Source organism: Hirundo rustica, chromosome 3 (assembly GCF_015227805.2).
Source record: "Hirundo rustica isolate bHirRus1 chromosome 3, bHirRus1.pri.v3, whole genome shotgun sequence".
In the NCBI taxonomy this organism is placed as follows: domain Eukaryota; kingdom Metazoa; phylum Chordata; class Aves; order Passeriformes; family Hirundinidae; genus Hirundo; species Hirundo rustica.
The window spans coordinates 50082492-50101561 of NC_053452.1; the positions used below are offsets into that span (position 1 = coordinate 50082492).

Genomic DNA, 19070 nt, shown 5'->3' on the forward strand with positions numbered 1-19070 from the left:
CCTATTTACAAAAACCCACTGACAGGGGTCATCAAGCTTCTCAAGGGAGCAGAGTATTTGTAACACACCAGCAGGGAGCCAAATGAACACAGTTTCTCCAAGGATATGGCTTAACTCTGACGCTCACTGAGCAAGCAGGACTCCTATCATAAACGTTGCCAACAGTCTTATGATTTCTATTACTAAGTAGAGCCAGCACTGACCAGGCAGTCAAAACAAGAACTTTGCTCCAGATTGTTTCTTCTCTTGGTATCTGTGAAGATGAAACCATATAAAAATCCTGTGACATCTAACAAATATCCTGGGTTCCTGTTGAAAGCACTGTGAACAATACAACAGGAGCAACTGAGGACTCCAGATAACATGCAGCTGTTTCTTTGCCTGGTATTTTAATTTGGTCTTGTGACGTTTTCTGGTACCCACTAGCAGGACGAAGCTATGCTGATGGGGGTGCATGAGATTTGCAGACTTCCAAATAATTTCTAAAAATCACATGGGATTCTTGTCTGTACTTATACTGGTACAAAATCCTCTCTAGAAATTAAAAATGGAATGCATTATGTATTGAAACACAAATGACTTCTACTGGCAGTGTGACTAATTGCCACCGTCTGGCAGTTTTGCGCTGCTGAGTCAAGGGAATACAAGAGGTGACTTTCTTCCCACTTCCCCCCCTGAGTTTGTGGAGAAGTAGTACATCTGTCTGTGCAGGGCAGGCACTGTGAAAACAAGGACTGACCGCGCTGGGATCACCTAATCAGGATGAGACTGACAAGCTGCTCTGCTGAGGGTGGGTATTGCTGTCACTGCTGACAGTGGCACTGCGGCAAGTCTCTGAGATCCTCCTCTGCACAGCCTCCGCTGCACTTTGGCTGTTTGGGGTTTGACTCCTGTGATGTCAGAACTTGCCAGGTTCTCTTGGAGCCCTGGACCTCTGCTTTCCACAGACCAGCCCTGCTCTGCCCTGCTGGGTACGGGCCTGGGCACACAGACCTTGTGGCATGACAAGGCTCTGCATGTCCCAGAGCCACGCTGAATGCCGAAGCACCAAGCATTGCCTTGTTCCCAGCAAGGAAGAAGTAAACTCCTTTCAAGCACACAGCTGGACTCCTTGATGTCTGCTATTATGTAGAGTACTTATCCACACTCATCACTCAGGATTTTCTCATTCTAACTACAAAACCTACCTGTAATTCTTTGACCAACCCACTTGCAAAATATAGTATTTCTAGACTAGAGCATTTTAGGCACCAGCAAACTCCCAGTTTTGAGTCTAGGACAAACCACGGGTAAGAACACATTATTCATACACAGTAAATAACCAGGTGAGAAGAAGGTAATGAACGTTCACCAAATACAACCTGACAGCCCAGCTGTTCTTTCTCTTTGTTCTCTTTTAACTAATCAAAAAATTTCATCTACCCAAATTTCAGCACGTATCTAATAAAATCTCTAGCATAAATATCTATTATACCTACGTGCAGAATCCTTAAATAATGGGGTTTATAAATTAAGACGCTGACCTAACCTTATCTGTAACTGTCCTACAAGAGCATCTCATTAATGCAGAACAATAATTCCAGCCCTAAGTTTTCAACTGGGGAGGTTTTTTTAAGGTGAGGGGAAAGTAATTCACAGAAAATGAGAAGCCTTTACTTACTCAGTGGGGCACGGAGTGGTACTCCTTTCTAAACTTTATTGCTTTGAAAAAAAAATATACAAAGTGCATTGCCATCCATTGATCCTGCAGGGCGGCTGTTTGGAACAGCATGGAACAGCTGATTATACCTAGCAGGGGGATCTACTGCCCTGGAAAAGTCTGTTGTTGTTTTTTTTTCCCAAGCTCTAGCATGTACTTCCAGCTCTGGAGTCACTGGAATAGTGTGCTACAAAGTCTCAGACCAATGGAGTCCGCTGGGCCTTGCCTGGTTCCTTGCACATACTTCTGGCTCCTGAGCTCCTGCATGAAACAAACACAGCAAACCAACTCATCCCAGAGCTTTAGAAAATATTAAACCAGCACTTTATTCCAGCTTTAGAACAGATCATTGGATCAGCCTCTCCCTGTTCAGAACATTCCTGTGGCATCCTGAGGCTTCGCTGGCCTGGTGTCACCCAAGGAGGAGTGAAGAAACAGCCCCTGGGCTGTTTCATATCCCCATGGATGTGAAAATGTTATAATACAAATATTTTTTCTGCAATGTATGTCAGATGTAGTTTATATGATGACATGTTTTCTTGGAACTTTTTTTCAGATTAACTCTGTAATTTTTATTCAACTCTTCACTGCAGGTATTCACCTTTATTCTGCAGCTCAGCCATCAGCTCTCCCTTCCCTCAGAAACCAATGAAGTTGTGCCAGGAAAACACAGGTGTCTTGGCTTAGGAATGGTATTCTCCAATTCAATATCCCCACAAAAATCAGTCCCAGTGTTTGTTCCAGTTGGAAGCACAAAAAGTGAAGACCATGGGTTGAGATAACTATGTACTGGGAACACCAAGGAGATAAGAAAATGAACTGCATCAATATTAACAAGAGAAGCTACCGTGAGTCCCCTTCCCCTGCCATGGCAACTGATGAAGTCATACTAAAAAAATAATCTGGGTCCCAGCCACACCCCCACAGTCAGGTCCTCTCCTGGCTACTGCAAAAAAATTTAACCCTGTCCTGGCTGAAACCAGGACAACAGGAAACAAAACTTTTCTTAGGGAAGAGCAAAGATGGGACCAGTACTGCAAGCAGACAAGAGCTGTTGAGGTTCAAACAATCCCTGAGTGAGGGCAGCTGGCCTGAGCCCAGCTGGGATGGCCCAACTATTTCCCAGCTGTGCCTGGTGGAGCAGCAATCAGGCTTCACTGGCTCAGTTTGCTCTTTCTTTGCTCTGGTTCCTACATAAGCATCCCCTCTGGGGGGGTGGAGTTGGTGATGTAAGTTGGGCCTCTGCTGCACTGTGGGTTGGGGAGGGTGACAGCCATGGAATCTGAAGGACTGGGGAAGACAGAGGGGAGCAGCCCAGTCTGGAATGGGCTGAAAGAGAAGTTGTGTCCCTGTGGCAGCAATTCTCCTCTTTGCCTTCAAGAGAAGGAAGGTAAGTACTGCCTTGCTGCTATATCCATTATTTAAAACACTCAAGTCAAAGCTGAAAATAATCTTCTCTGACTGCAGTAAATTAATGGTTTTTTCACTCAGGCTGTGGTACTTTGTAGCTTTAGATGCCAGCACTAACGGTTTGCAAGGTTCAATAATGTACAAGAGGGCTCTGTTTTTGGCAGCTGCCTGATCTCTCACAGGATGAAGTTGCAGAAGAAGATGATAAACAGTTGGGGGATCCAGAGATTTTTCTGCTGCTGCAGGGCAAAAACTGATTCCTTTCAGGCTTTACTAGCAATAGAGACAGAATAAATAGACGGTACCTAGATCAAATAATGTTAGATTTATAGGTAGGAGTTGGGATTTGATAACAAATCAAGTGTTTTAAGAATATTGTGATATTGTGTTTTTCTCAAAAACATCCAAACAAACCCAAATTGAAAACCCTCTGGCTTGAAATAAAGAGGGGATAAGAACTACCCCTCTGAGTCTGACATTCTTGAAACAAAAGCCACCTGGGAGCACTCACAGCTGTGAACTTTTAATGGTGTGAAAGCCAAGAGACTATCTCTAATTTACAGTACTGTAGCAGTCAGGTCTGAATGCTCTTAAAACTCCCATGACAGTCAAAGAGTGCTGGGTTTTAGCTCCTTTCCATTTTGAATGTGGATATTTGCAGTGCAGGTTCTTCAGTGACAATTCTGTTTGCACTAAGGTGGCTGGGGAGTAGCCTTCTCAGTGGATTTTTTGTGGATTTGTTATCTTTATTTAAAAGGGCTGCATTTCACAACTGGCAAATCTGACAATGCCTGAGGCTTGACCTCGTATTAGTTTTCCCAAGAGCACAGCAGAAACGCAATCTGGAGAACTCTTTCTCACAGTTTTTTACTGGGTGGTCTTGCAGGGTTTGGCTTGGTTTTGGGCAATCAGGGAGAAGAGTAGAAGGAACTGAAGGGGTGTTTGTGACTTAAAATGGAATAATTTAATTTATAACTCCTTTGGAAAGCAACAGCTCTGTGTGCATGGTGCTGTTATTTCCCCCTTGCCGTTTCAATAGGATTCGTCGTGAGCTGGAGGCAGGGTGCTAAGACAGTGCCCCAGATGGGCCCTTCCTTTGCAAAGGAAGACTTTCTGCTGGAGAGCTGTCTGATGCTGTGGGGCTCAGGTGAAAAGGAGACCCTCAAACTACTTAGTTTTGTCTAGCTGAGCTGGGCATTGCATAAGGCTGTTGACTTCTTCCGGCTTTGTTCTGATACTGCCTTGAGATGTCTCTCTCTCCCTCCTAGGAGTGTCCATATGGCAGTGATCTGCCTTCCTGGAAGAGAAACTGCTTGAGGGAGGTGCTTGACTGAAAAGTAACCTTAGTTTCATTCTGCGTTAGCACAGAGGGTGCCTCTCAACTTGATAGTGAAACACAAAACTGCCAATGTAGAGGTTGGAATAGGAATTGAGGCTTTTATTCAGATTTTATACTTTTATTATCTTGCTCATAGAGACTCTCAAAAGCTGAAAGAATTTTAGGTTTTTTTTGTATTGCCATCCCTGTTATATAGTCCTGAATATTTTCCAGAGGAGTGACTGGGTCCAGGAGCTCAGACTGCACCTGGAATGGCTGAAGGAGAGGCTGCTGGAAGAGCGTGCCTCACTGTCACTGGTGGTGAAATGCGTGTGTGTGACATAGCGAGCCACCAGCTGGGTGGCTGTGCAGCTCTTGAGAACAAAGAGAAAAATAAATCTGAGTTAAGCTTTCCATGCCAAGTACAGATGAGTATATGAATATTATACCAGCAATTTTGTGACTTTGGCAACTGGCACTCTCGGATACCGCCTCCTTCCCAACATACGCTGATGTTCAGGATCTGCTCTAGTGAAAAGGAAGGCAAAGACTTTCCATGAGTAAAGAGCAAGAGAGAGAACACCTGAAAAGCTGTTGTTTCCAGATCTGTGAAGTCAGAAAGTTAAGGTGAAGGAGATTTATTAGACAGCTGGTGCAGTAATTCAAATAGCTGGAGAAAGGGCTGCCTGCCCTTTCTAGGAGGCCCTTCATTGACCTGTGTGATTTTTTTCATACTTCATTATTTTTCAACTGGGTTTGAAGGCTTATTTGTAGCATAAAGCCTTCCAATAGTCTAAATAGTAAAGTTTTTAATCTTAAGACACTTTCACAGGCTCATGGAGTGGTTGAGGTTGGACTTGTAGAGGTTGTCTTATCCACCATTCCCGTTCCACCCAGAACTAGTTACTTGTATAGCTTTTAATGTCTCCAGGGTTGGAGACTTCACAACCTTTTTGGGCAGCCTCTGCCAGCACTTGGAGACTCTCATAATAAGGAAATTTTTCCTGATGCTCTGAGGGAATCTTCTGTATTTCAGCTTGTGCCATTGATCTTTGTGTTGTCACTGAGTATCAGTGAAAACAATCCGGCTCTGTCCTTTTGCACCCTCCCATCAGGTATTTATATATGCTGGTGCCCTTCTTCTCAAGGCTGAGCAATCCCAGCTCTCTCAGCCTTTCCTTGCAGGAGAGATGCTCCAGTCCTTTAATTATCTTGGCGTTCCTTGGTTGGTTTTCCACAGTTGGAACAGCCGCTATGGAAGGCAACTCCAGCATCGGATTACGTGTGCAAGACGCACAAACTAGGGAGCACTTACTTTATAAAAGGACTAGCAAAGAGAATTTTAAATCAGTGCAGACAAGAAGGGATTGTTTAGTGGACAGTAGCAGAGTCTTGCCTGAAATGGGATTAATTTTTTTCTATGGAATGTATGGACTCTTCAGTCTATGCATTTGATGGATTTTTGGCTTAGGTTTTGTTTTTTGAATGAAGTTACTTTTCCCAGAAGTTGTTTCTATTAGGAAAGAATGCCCGATGGTTGTTGATGTTTAGAGTGATGATTGTTTTGTCATTTAAATGTAGTTTATATTTATATATTTTAATGGCATAGGGGAGTTCCTGGAAAAAGGCTATAGGAAAATAGCTAGTAGAAAATTTTGCTAAATTTAGCAAAATCTTAATTTATTATCATTTGTTTCTTTAAGTTGCTTGGTTAAGCCTTTACCTAGCTGCCCACTGTATGATTAAGTGCTTACCCATGAAATATCCTGTAAAAACTTTGACATAGATTGCTAACCCTAGGCAACAGTATGTCATTGTGATAAAAATTAAAATCTTTCAGAAAGATAGAGATCATAATTACCGTTAAACATATCTGTAGCTGCAGCATAAGAAAAAAAAAATGGAAATATAAAGCTTCTGAGATTAATTCCTTAAGAAAATCTTTTAAGTGCCACCAATTTTGGAGAGAACACCAGGAGTATGAATGCATTACCGATGAGAAGGGGATCATTAACAGGTATAAACACTCACAAAAGGTAGGGTAACGTGTGTAAAAAGCTGAGGGCAAAAGCACACCACAAGCAGGATTAGTATTGAGTTCTTTAGACTTTTCTTAGTTCAACCCTTTTTTTTCCCCCTGACATGAACATGTCTATACTGTCATATGAATCTTAATTTCTAGATGCTAGCAAAGGTAGAGTGTCTGGGAACCACAATTTTAGAGTCTGGCCCCTACACTGCAGATTATTTAATCATGTCAGTATAGTTCTTAGTGTGGGCTTTTTGTATGCTTGGTGGTGAGGTTGGTTGTATTATTATTATTATTATTACTATCATTATTTCCATGCAAAGATTTTAAGTTGAGACATTTAATACCTAAGAAATTAATTTACCATTAAGAAGTCCAGGGTTCTTACAGGAAACCTGCAGCCACAGATGGCAAGTTCTTAATGCCTGAGTAGCCAGGACCCACAGCTGGACTGTAGGTCTGCTTTTAGAGTCCTTGCAGAAAGAGCACCTCTGGGAAGTCTGCCCTTCTAATGCCATATCAGTGCCATTGATGTACCTTAAATTCAACTTGATTTTTTTTTTCTTTTTCTTAGAGATGCTATTATTCTTCTTGCCTGCTGACAACAAAGGCAGTTTTCTGGCCTAGAATGTATTTAACTACTCAGTGGCAATCTAGGTTCTTGAAATTTGGCTTTTGCTGACACCTTTGCAGATACATTTGTTTTGAATCTGCTTGAGCCTATTGCAAATGTCATAGGGAGACAGTGGTTTGGCAAATCTATTTCTTGGCTTTGACTAAAGGTGTTTGCAGTATGATATAGTGCTGCTGAAATACCAGAGGGAAGGAGGGAGAGCCATTCTAAGGCACACACTTGGACTGGCACAGAGTGAGTGTGTTCTCCCCTTTGTGCACTGAAGGAGAGATGAAGTGGAAGGAGATGCCCATCTATTCCCAAAACATTTTTTAAGGCTTCCTGGGGAGAAGGATAGCAGTAAGAAAACTTCTAGAAAAATTCACTATTTCAATGCACATTAAAACTCCTTGATGTAGCTCTAAAATGGGTAGTTTATCAGCTATACTAACATTTATATTCAATTTGCCTCCACCCGGCCAAACCAAGGTGTTTGGGGAGCTGAAAGGGCAATTAATTCCATAAAAGACCCTGTGCTTATATGTACAAAAAAAGGTTTGTGATAACACAAACATATTTTTTACATGCCTGTGCTCATAGAGACATAAATACTGATTGTATTGACTTTTTGTATTTGTATTGCAGTAACTCATGAATAAAATTTTAATGCAGATTCCGTTCCTATATGGTACTCTAAGCTGAAGGCTGAACATAAATGTTTGCAATCTTCAATCAAGAAACTTCAGTGGTGATGTGGGAATAGGTAATTGGCCAAATTATTTACTGACTTTGATATGAATGCTTATTCGGTGCTTGCTTCCCTGGAGCTAAAGCAGGAGATAATTGCCCCAGCCTTCAGCCTCTGTTCTTACTCAAGCTCTAAGATAAGAGCACATTTTTAGGGTGATTATTACTTAATTACGGCCATTATGCTGCTAATACCCACCCGATAAACACAGCTTTCCTTTTTGAGTGTTGCTGAACTAGAATATTAAGTGGTCTCAGGTTGGGGATGGGGAGCCTAAACTGGGGTGTCGTTTCCTGCCTTGCTCCTTGGTGGAGAGGACAAGGCTTTGGAGTGCCTGATGCTGTGGGAGCCTCCAAGGGCCAGTAGTGCCTCTCCTGAGAGGGGAGACTGCCCTTGATGGGCAGGGGTGAGCCCCAGGGGGATGCCAAGGCAGATGGTGCTGTGATTTTTTTTTTTTTTTTTTTACATTATATTTTTCATAAAGGTTTATTAAACTTTCACTGGTATAGTCCTGTCCTTTTTACATAGTTGTCCCCCGTGTGTGCATATATAAAAAAAAGGATAATACACATGTATGTATATATGACTGAAATAATACCATGTTATCTTTGGTGTTGCTACTTGAGGCACTCCTTATTGGAAGGGCAGATTTTTACAGCTGCTTCATTACAGTATTTTTTTATTTGTTTCTTTTTGGCCTTTTCAGTTCTGCCAGTCTAGGAAGAAAGGTAGATGGATGTGGAATATCTTGGTTTTAATCACATCATGTAATCTAACTTTTTGCTAGGTACATTTTGTTTGAGAGGGGCACAATAGTACTATTAGAAACTAGGAAAAAAACCCCTCTTTTTCTTAAACATTTATTTATATCCATTTATATTTATAGCCAAGCTATCCAAGCAAAGACAGATTGAGAAAAAAAACACTCATAACTTAGCTGCCATATTTTATCCAATCTCTGTGGAATCAGATGTGCTATAAAACCTCTCTTTCCTTTGCAACTGGGTTAAAAGCTAATAAATAAATGCAGTGACTGCAGACAAGGCTGACAGGCTTAAGCTTCTGTATGTACAATGATGTTTTCTTCAAAGGTCCTTGAAAGGTGTGATGGATTTTTTTTTTTTCTGGATTAGTTTATGTTAAACTTAAAGAGCCCTAAAATCAGCAGTGCAAAGAAGAGATTACATTTGATGGTGTTTGTAATCAGCCTTTAAGAAGTGTAACTTAATTGTGTGTAATGGCATTTTCCTATTCATCAAGTTGTTATTTTAAGTCTAACTTTCCAAGAAGCTTTCAGTGGGAACCTTGCTTTGGGCAGAGAAATGGAAGGTGTACTGGTTTTGTCCACTCAGTAGTAATTTCTAAGGTGTAGGAGATGCCATAAATAATAGTGAGGACTGACATTGACAAGTTTATATTACTTTTAATTAAAACACTAGGTGTAGTTTAGTTTTCTGGCTTTTTAATGTTCAAAGGTAGACTGTCTCTGGACATGTGAATGAAAGAAGTCAATCAAACCCACCTATGAGTCAATGCCTGGCAAAGCAAGGCATTCTTCTGCAAGAAGAGCAGCTAAATGAAAGTGGGGTGTTAGGAAATATTTATCTCCTAATCCCATTTTTCAGTGTCAGAAGTACTGTGATTTGCAGGAAAAGAGAACCAAACTGCCTGCAGTAACAAGAATGTGACCAATTATCAGAAGAATTTCTGTGCCAAATGCTACCAAGCTCTGAGTTAAGTGAGTAAACTTGGAAGTCAGTATCCTCATCTGTCACCTACTGCCTTTTCCATGGATGGTTGTGTGTTGTCCCAAGGCAGAGGGAGGGCACCCTAACAAAACCAATCTGCAGATCAAAGGGAGTGACTATTCCCTTTTATCTGGGGACACTGGGGCCGGGGTACTGGGTCCAGCTTGGACACCTGGTTCACCAAATGGGTGGCACAATCGGCACTTGGAGAAATCAGACGACTTTGAAAGTCTAAGTAATTCCCTTCTGCTAAAGCTATCACTAATTTTCCTGTCACAGCAAGGAAGCAGACATTTTGGGGAGGAAGAAATGCCAAGTCTAGGCAGCAGACTGACAAATACTGTGGTATATCTTTGTTTATGTATGAAGTCTGTCTCACATTTCATAATAAACTCAGCTGTTACTCTGATAGTTTACTGTCATTTCACTGGTTTTACTTTTCAGCCTGCAAGCATCATCTTTGCAGAAACTGGGATTTAGGGGGTGAAATAACATTGTTATTCTGCTCATGTTTCAGCCACTCGGGTTTTATATTTGTTCACGTCTGTATTTTTATAGAAAATTGATAAGTGTTGTAATTATAGTCGGTTGAAAGCAAGTAGGTCAGAGCTACACTTCCCATTCCAGAGGGGCTGCTGGCACTGGAGAGACAGAAATACAGCTGGATGTTTTTATTTGTCTGGGTGTTGCTGCCATTAACTAAACTTCTCACAACTACTCACCAAAATACTTTCAGAGGTACTAAACACAATCAACCAAAGCATCTGTGTTTAAAAGGTCCTCTGTTCTCTGGCAAAAGATTTTTTTCAGGACATCATGCAAGAATTATACTAAATATTGAGGGAAAATTTCTCGAGTGCACTGGTGACAGTTTCTTCATGTAAATGACTGAGAATTTGGTGAGAGGAGAGATCTTGATGGACCTCCTATTCACAAAGGAAGAATGGGTAAGGGATGTGAAAGTTAAGGGTTGCTGTAGCTACAGTGACCGGGAGATGACAGTGCTCAGGATTCCAAAGGGATTAAGGCAAAAAGCAGAATTGCATCCCTGGGCCTCAGGAAAGCAGCCTTCAGCCTGTTTGGGGACCAAGAAAAACAATCCCCAGTTCTGCAGGGATAGGGTTAGGAAGGCCAAGGCCTGATATGGGTTACAAAAGGTGTAAAGAATGACTTTAATGAGTACAGTACAGAAAAACAGCAGGCTGAGGAAAACATGAGCCCACTGGTGAAGAGGACCTGGTGATGAAGGGCACAGGGATGTCTGAGGTACTGAATTCCATCTTTATCTCAGTCTTTAGTAGTAAGATTGGCCAGAAGTCTGGAGCAAGGGAGATGTACTCCTCCCTGGTGGAGAAGAATCAGGTTAGAGATGTACTAAACAAACTGCCCATGGGATGTGTTGGGACATAACCAGGACTGCTGTGATAAGTGGCTGATATCATTGCAAGGTTACTCTTAATTACCTTTGGAATGTCATGGGAAACAAAGGAAGATACTGAGGATTGGAATAAGGTAAATGTCACTTTGATCTTCAAGAACGAGGATCTAGGTAGCCCTTAACTTCCCTTATTTTTGTCTGCATTTAAATCAGTGATGTGGATTGTCAGTGACAGTGACTATTGTATCTTCTGTCTGTTCTCTTATTTATTAATGTATGCAACTTCATTTGTGGGTTAGGTGAGTGATCTCTCATGTCCTTATCTCATCTCATAAGCTTTCATTATATTTTCTCTCCCAGGTTCAGCTGAGGAAGAAAGTGAGAGAGGCTTTGGTGGGCACCAGGCATCCAGTCAGGCTCAACCCACCTCAGTCAGAAAACCAGACATTTTCAGTGTTTATCTGGCTGTAGAAAGAGAGTGACTAACAAGAGCATGAATAATCTGTAAATACAGACCCAGGGATGACTGAGAGGACAGATAGCAAAGCATAGACACTAAAGTGGCATGGGAGGGTTTATAAATTTTTTTCTCTCATCCAATGTACTCAAGACTAGCACAGCTAGTAGTTCTAAGCAGCTCTCCTGGATTCTCTCTTTTAATAAGCACACTACCACAGAGCAGGTTTCAATTTCAATGATACCTTTGTGTTGGCTGCATCAGTTTGCCGCAGTGCTGAGACGCCTGGGAAAAGGAGCTGAGCCAGCCCACTCCTGGTGTCTCAGAGGTGTTTAGAAAAGCAGCTGATGAAAACACTGCCTGCTACCTTCTGCAGGTGGCTGCTGCACTTGCATGCAGCTGTTCTTTCTTATGTATAAATTTAAAGTTGTAAGGACCGTGATTTTAGTGGCACTAAAGACAGAAGATATGTTCCCAAAGCTATATGAGCCAAGAATGATTTCATCTTTTCCAGTCTCAAGAACATTGTTTGAGGAGCATAGCAGCTGATGACTACTGAGAGCTTTTTTTGCTTCTAAGATGTAAGAGCTCTCTCTTTCCCCTCTAAAAGTTGTTTGGTGTGTTGTTTTTTTGTTGGTGGTTTGCTTTTTTTTTGTGGGTTTGTTTTTTTTTTTCATACCTCACTGTTATTAATTTACACTTTGCCAGGATTTGCAAGACTGGTTTTATTGCTGTTGTTGTGGGAATAGAATTCTCAGCCATATGGCAGGACATCTTCATTTCTGCATGACAGGAGACAGAATCCATTTTTGCAGTGCTGCAAAAAATGCCTTCATGAAGGTTTTTCTTAGGGAAACTCCATATTAAAGTAGAGAACAATATATATGTATATAATGAACAAATTCTTTCCCAAGGGAAAGTAATTTGTACTGGAAATGCTTAAAATAATATTTTGGTTTTCTGCATAAATCCAAAACTTGCCCATTACAATAATACATTTTTGATTTGACTGAACTTAGGTTTGTCTGTTTTTTAAATTTTGTTGTTTGGTGGGCTTTTTGGGGTTTTTCTTGGCCGGTTGTTGTTGTTGTTTTTTCCAACTGTAGAAATAACAGAAGAGAGGACAGAACCCCTGACCCAGGACAAGGAGGTGCCACAAATTGTCATATGCATACTGATGGTCTGTGTTTAGAATTTGTGACCTAGCAGGGCTGGCGTCCCATAATCTAACTATCTTGGTCTCTTGAACATGTGAAGAGCCTCCTCTTGGTCCAAAAAGAAATAGTACCACCCACACTAAGATGATTGTTTCATGGTGAAAGTATTGAAGCCCCAATAGCAGAAGATTTTCTACCCTCTTGTTTAAATTAGATGCATCAGTCTTTCATCTTCTCTGAGAAAATGAACTGAAATGTTAATACAGCTTAAGGGTGTTTTCTAATGAGAATTTAAACTGATTTGCTATCAACCAATGCCATCCCTTCTGGGCTGTGCAGGAGGGTATCCCTTCTGATGTTTTGTACAGATGTGTGTTGTGGACTGAGATGTGAAAAGTATCAGGTTGGCTTTATTGGGTCTGACAAAATAACAGCACAAGAGGCTGATTAGTGCTTAAAGGTTAGGTGGAGAAGGGAGGGAGTGCTCACCATTGCATTGTGCATGGAGGACCAGAGGTGGCCACACACTGTCCCCCAACAGCCTTGAGAAAAGCCCCAAGGTTGGTTAGAAATGGGTGCCATGCTGTTTCCCCTCTCAAGGGCCTGGACCTTTGTGGCACAGCACTGAAGGATGATTTTTAAGCTAAGCACCTTCCTTACAGGTGGCAGCATCACAGAACTCTGGTGCCTGCTGTCTTGGCAAATGAGGCACAGAGGGTGTAACTTGTAGACAGAGGCACTTTCATAAATTATTCCCAAAGTTAGGCCCTGGTAGTGATCCATATCTCTCTCCTCTGCTGTCTCCTACTGTACAAATATAAACTATTTTTTTTTTTTATGACAGGTTGTGTGGTTTAATACATGCTTTAATCTAGCAGTCTCTTCCTCTTAAAACACATTTATTGCTCTAAATACAGAATGCAAGTTGATTTGATATATTACTATTTCTGTAGTTAAATTCCTTGCTAACTGCTGAATCACTTAAATAATGATAACAACTTGTTAACCATCCTTTCACAAATTGAGGGGAAAGGTTATCACTTTGACACTTATGTCTTGCATTTGTTAGAGTTTAAAAACAAACAAACAAAACCAAATAACTAAACATGAAACCAGTGCCAGCTGTTATAAATAACAGAACTTTTAGGGCTTCGGACTTTTTTTTCTACTTTAAGTGTAGTAATTCTAAAACAGTCATTACCATAATTCAGATTAATGCAAATACCTGAAACCAGCACAAGGTAGAAAATATACTTTCTGACTGAATACCTAATGCTGTGGTTCAGCTATGCGTGTTGACTGAAAGCCACCAAAAACCTGAAGACTAAATTTAAGTTCTTCTGTTTGACAGGGCTTCATGCATTATTGCTGTTATGTAATACATATGAAGAACATTAAAAAAAAAAAAAGGCAATCTTCTTCTCAGTGATCAGATTTACTATCTGTCATGAAACTGAGCATGATTCCAGACTAAAATCACTAAAGATGGAAAACTAGAGAAAATATGTAAGATTCATGAAGAAAAAAATCCCTACTGCTTAATCTCATTTATATAAACTCAAACCATACAGAAGAAAAGCTAGGACATAGAAATGGACTATCACAGCTTGCTCATGTTAATCTTCAGAATGAAATTTTCAGCATTTAGCAATGAGATGTGCCAGCCTTGAAGCCCAGAAAATTTGGAAGAACTCTGTACTTTTTCTCATGTTACTGCAATATATTCCTTTTATTTATTATTGTCTCAGAGGAAGAATGTTACAATGTAGTGTTTGAAGCAGCATTTACTTGGCAGCAGAGGACAAAGGATGCATACAAACACAGGCAGAAAAACAACATTATACATAACCTCATATTCAGAACAAAAATAAAACCCACCAAATTCACTACTGATTTCTTTTTATACTTATGTTGGGAATATTTTTAAAGATTCTTTGCCTAGAGAATTATGTAGCTTGATAAAAGCCAAGTACTTTGCAGAGAACAGAATATAAAGCTATTTCCAATACTACTTATGATGATAGGTCTGAGGTAGAAAGGTGGTCATGGCTTTCCTCTTCTGTAAAATGTGGGGTTTTTTCTTCTCAGAATAACTACATTATATTTTAACAGGAGCCAGCATCTTCTCACCTTGATAACTTTTTGCTCCACTTACTCAAGACTACACTTAGCATTTCTACAGAGCTTTTCAGACACTAAGTCCTACATCACCTTCGAGAGGTAAGCGCTATCATCCCCATTTTAGAGATGGGAAAACAGAGGCAGAGTGGTTAAATAATTTGCCAAAGGGTTCAGAAAGAACTGGCACTGGTGCCAGCAGTAGAAGATGGTCAACACTGTGCCTGAATCACTCCTCGAGCAGCAGCAGTTCAGGAGTAAATACTGTGGGTGCAGGACAGTCTGGCTGGCAAAACTTCACAAAACCACTAGAAATTCCTGACCTGCTCTTTTAATGTCCCCTAGAATTTTTTTTTTTTTTAGTAGCAGTAGAGAATTTTACACCTCTTTCAATACCATTTTGAGATAAGTTTTTTTTTTTTTTTCCCTTCAGTGATAATTAAGAGCAACACAGCTTTTTTTCTCTTTACTATACATGAAAGATATTGCATGCAGTTTTACCAAGTAAAGGTATGTTCTTGAATTAAAGCAAGTGTCCATGCAGCATTGTAAACTCTGTGAAGGCATTAAAATCTCTTACGATAATCTTTAAACTAGAGATCAGCCGATCAGTGACATAACTTGCCCATAATTATCCTTATCAAAAGTACATAAATAAATTATTTCAAAGATAAGGGTGATCTGCAAGATTACAATGCCAGACAATAATATCTAAGTGCATTGCAGTTCTTAGGAAGTTTTTTTGCTAATAGTATTGGAAAGGGCTTTCTAATTGTCTCTTCATTTCTGAGAGGCAGAAAAGAAAGGGATCTCACAGAAATGAGCTTTACTCCATAGACTGTAAATTCCAAAACTTGAAGCAAGTTTGGCCCAGCAGGGAACAGCAAAGCTTTGTCTCTAAACACAGTTGGGAAAGATTACACTAACTTAGATGATAGCTTAAGTTTGTTTTAGTAAGAACTAAGTCCTCTTTTTAGCTATCTCCTGATTCAAAGTAAAGTAAGGCTTAAAAAAATAATCCTCCAAATGGAGTGTTAGCTGGAAATAATGAAAAGAAAGTTAAAAGTACCACCTAGGTACATGAGGATGCTACTTATGACTTGAAATGATACCTTGTTTAATTGAATTAAAATACTGTATCTTGCACCCAACAACAGTTGTTGTTAACCAGAAACACTAATGCGGATTATGGGAACTTCATATGCCAATACTGAATATAACAAAGGATATTCTGAAATCTGTGTGGTCAGATGGTTAGCATATAAATAATCAGTACAGAATATTACACGTGTGAGAATATAACTAAGAGTACTTTACAATGCAAAAGCAAAGAGCTGAAAGGAATGTATAAATGTAACGTCTTGCTCCAAACTCCTTATGCAGTTCTCTTTACGATTATCAAAAAGAATGTATATAAAGCCCTTGCCCCTTTTCCCCTGGCTGTATATTTATACAAATCAGTGACAAATATTCCACTGCTCATTAATTTACAGTTGCATAGAAAGGGAAGAAGGAAAAAAAAAAAAAAATAAAAGAAGGTACTATAAAACCACCATCCTCGTCTTTGGGTATTCAGTGTTGTACTGCTCCAAGTGGAACACGCGGTCGGAGCGCACGGCGTGTCCCGGGGTCCCATGCAGGTTTCTGATGAGGCGGAACAGGCAGCCAGCAGCTTGCAGGACAGGGCTGTACTGTGCACCAGGAAGCACTGCCTGACACCCAATGGACACTTCACATGGCCTGTCGTGATGGGAAACGTCATCAGTACCACGTGTTAGCATGCACAGAAACTTCCAACTGCTCTGGCTCAGTCAGCTCAGCACTGTCATGTCATCTTACAAAGCCCCTATATTTAAAAAATTTACATGTATTGGCCCGAGACTCAGCAAATAACTGAGGCATAAAGTTAAAAGAAATCTAAGTTTACAATATTGCAGAGCTTAACGTCCTTGTTGAAGTGGTTACCTATTCAGCACAGACAGCTTAACCTAATGCCTAAGGTGCTGTGTGGCTCCTGATCCTTGTGCTCCTGAAAGCAGAGCTGCGGGCAGCGGGATGTATGGATGCCTTAACAAGAACCAGCTTTGAGCTTTGCAAGGTGACCCTGGATTGAAACTGATTGGCCCAAATAAATGCAAGCTGGTTACATCTGGATAGCAACACAGACCTGCAGAACCGTAATACCTGTGGCAGTGCCTGACCTAGTAGAAATTTTCTATTGCCTAATGATATTCTGGAACCCGGCCTTTCTGTTGTATCAGTGTAGCTCCCACACAGACCTCTAGAGAAAAATGTAGACAAAAACCACCTCAGTCCGTTTGCTTTAATGGAACTTTTCACTCTCTTTACTTTGTTTCCAATGTCTATGCAAGTAAGTAAACATGTTTCATACCTGTGGTCTGCCTGCGAAACTTGCTGCAAATAGAGAGGAAAAAAAAAAAAAAAAAAAAAAAAAAAAAAAAAAAAAAAAAAAAAGGTTAGAAATTTACACGATTCTGCATCTTGACAGTTTAAAAGCAAAGTTATTACCAGAAAAATACATACTACAGAAGAAAAAAAAAAAAAAAAAAAAAAAGACTTATCTTTAAAAGACTAAACATTTAACTAGAAATGTGCTGTAATTCTTCACAAACTTACTTTTAACAAATGTATAGCATTATAATGATATATTTAATATGATAGTTAATAGTAATTCCTTAATTGTTTCATTTTGCCCATTTGTAGCCACAGAAACCCCTGAGTGATGCATTACACTATCATCTGTTTAAAATGCTCTTCTCTCGACATCACTGAGATGCACAGCGCTGTACACCTGCCTACTTCTGATGACCAATGACATAAACAAGGAAGAAAAAAGGAGCATTATATCAGTAATCACTGGATCTGAAGGGAAAAAAAAAAAAAAAAAACAAACAAGAACAAACCACTAAACAACAAAATCCGCCATTAAAAGAATTGCTGGTATTACTATATGAATAATTGCTTCATAAAGAATATTTGACATAAATAGAAAGACTGATTTCAAGATTAATTATAACCTGAAACCCATGAAAACAAATAAGTAAGACAACTATCTCTGCTAAGTAGTCAAAATGGGATAAAATTATCTGCACAAGGCTCCTCAGATGCTAGTAACTCCTTGATAGAGGCTATGGCCATAGCAGAAGAGACAAGTAAAGATGAGGTTGTGAAGGAAGGTTTTTGGGTTTTTTGGTTTTTTTTAAGAATTGGACATGAGATGTGACACATGAAGATTGGCCTGATAAATTGAGCTTGGGCATAATAAAGAGGCTAAGGATGTTATTCTTTAAGGTTAGGAATACTGTGATGCCTAGAGTCTGTGGAATCTACGTAATTTCAACTCTTACAGAGCAGATCTGACAGTTGTCCAGCCAGGAAGACAGATCCCCCTCAAATGGCCAGAGGAACAGATGATGGACTTAGATAATCTGTTGTGGTCTTCCGCAGCAAAACTCAAGAGTCTAATGCACTTTGTTGGGAAGGTCAGACTAATAATCCCCATTCCAGGCTTCTAAAACATTTAAGATATGGACCTGACGGTCAAAAAAAATTTACTCCCAAGTAAAAGATGTTATAGGATGACTGAATGAGAGCAAACATAAGTAGAACCTACTAACCAAGGTGGTTTAGCCTGACAATAGGAAAAAAAATCACATGAAATTTGGAACCGTGCCTTCTTTTAATCTTAAATGCTCAGATAGACTCCACAATATGGTTTTCACTTGCAGTATTCTTCTGTCTCATTCAAGGTGTTTGTTCATGGAATTAGAGAATTTTTCTCTTTTCCAGTCCTGGAGAACAGCCATCATTACCGAGCTTGTCCTGACACAATGCAATTTGCTTTAAATTCATTTGGGCCAAATGACCATGTAGCTGTACAGTCACATAGCAAGACAGTAATTTGCAAAACCAAGAACAAATGCCTGAGTTGCATTTTATACTGATTTGTATACACAAACACCCTCGAGGTGTGCTCAACTGCTCCAGTAGCTGTTGACTTCAAATGAGATGCTCCTTAGCATCAAATTCTTAATTTGCAGAACAAGAGGCTCTGAATTGTTGAACTCATCAAAAATTAAGAAGGACAGCTGAAACAAGACCTTTTTTCTAGAACCTAATTTGCTTTTTCAAAACACTCAAGGTGCACCTTCTGTGATGCCGCTAGTCACAGCCAAACTATATATGTTCAAGAGATAAAAGGAGTATTTTAACAAGGTTCACAGAGTTCATGAAATAGCATAGAGTTGAGTCCTGATGCTTCCAAAAGGACTGGGTATAAACAGCCACTCTCTGACTTCTGCCTTTTAAAACTGACTATTATGATTACATTTCATTTGAAACTTTCAAGAGTTTTGAGACTATATCAAAGTTTTC

At 40.0% G+C, this 19070-nt stretch overlaps 1 protein-coding gene and 1 long non-coding RNA gene across 9 annotated transcripts in view; one reads left to right on the top strand and one right to left on the bottom strand.

The window, feature by feature from the left end:
- The first annotated feature begins 2954 nt into the window (after positions 1-2954).
- LOC120750946 (uncharacterized) lies at positions 2955-17651 on the top strand. 2 transcript variants are annotated; one of them, XR_009207710.1, is made up of 3 exons: positions 2955-3089; positions 14670-14777; positions 17400-17651. It is a non-coding gene; the product is annotated as an uncharacterized LOC120750946 (long non-coding RNA). The 2 variants fall into 2 exon arrangements; XR_005700213.2 differs by lacking the exons at positions 14670-14777; positions 17400-17651 and adding exons at positions 7742-7832; positions 9443-9556 and having other exon boundaries at positions 2984-3089.
- UTRN (utrophin) overlaps positions 14266-19070 on the bottom strand; it is a 351387-nt gene continuing 346582 nt past the window's right edge. For all 7 annotated transcript variants that reach the window (XM_040060117.2, XM_040060120.2, XM_040060116.1 and 4 more), the window contains 2 exons: positions 17068-17090; positions 14266-16415 (listed from right to left, as the gene is read on the bottom strand). In XM_040060117.2, the coding sequence (XP_039916051.1) occupies positions 16407-16415; positions 17068-17090 (32 nt within the window). In that variant the 3' untranslated portion in view covers positions 14266-16406. The remainder of the gene's footprint in view (positions 16416-17067; positions 17091-19070) is intronic.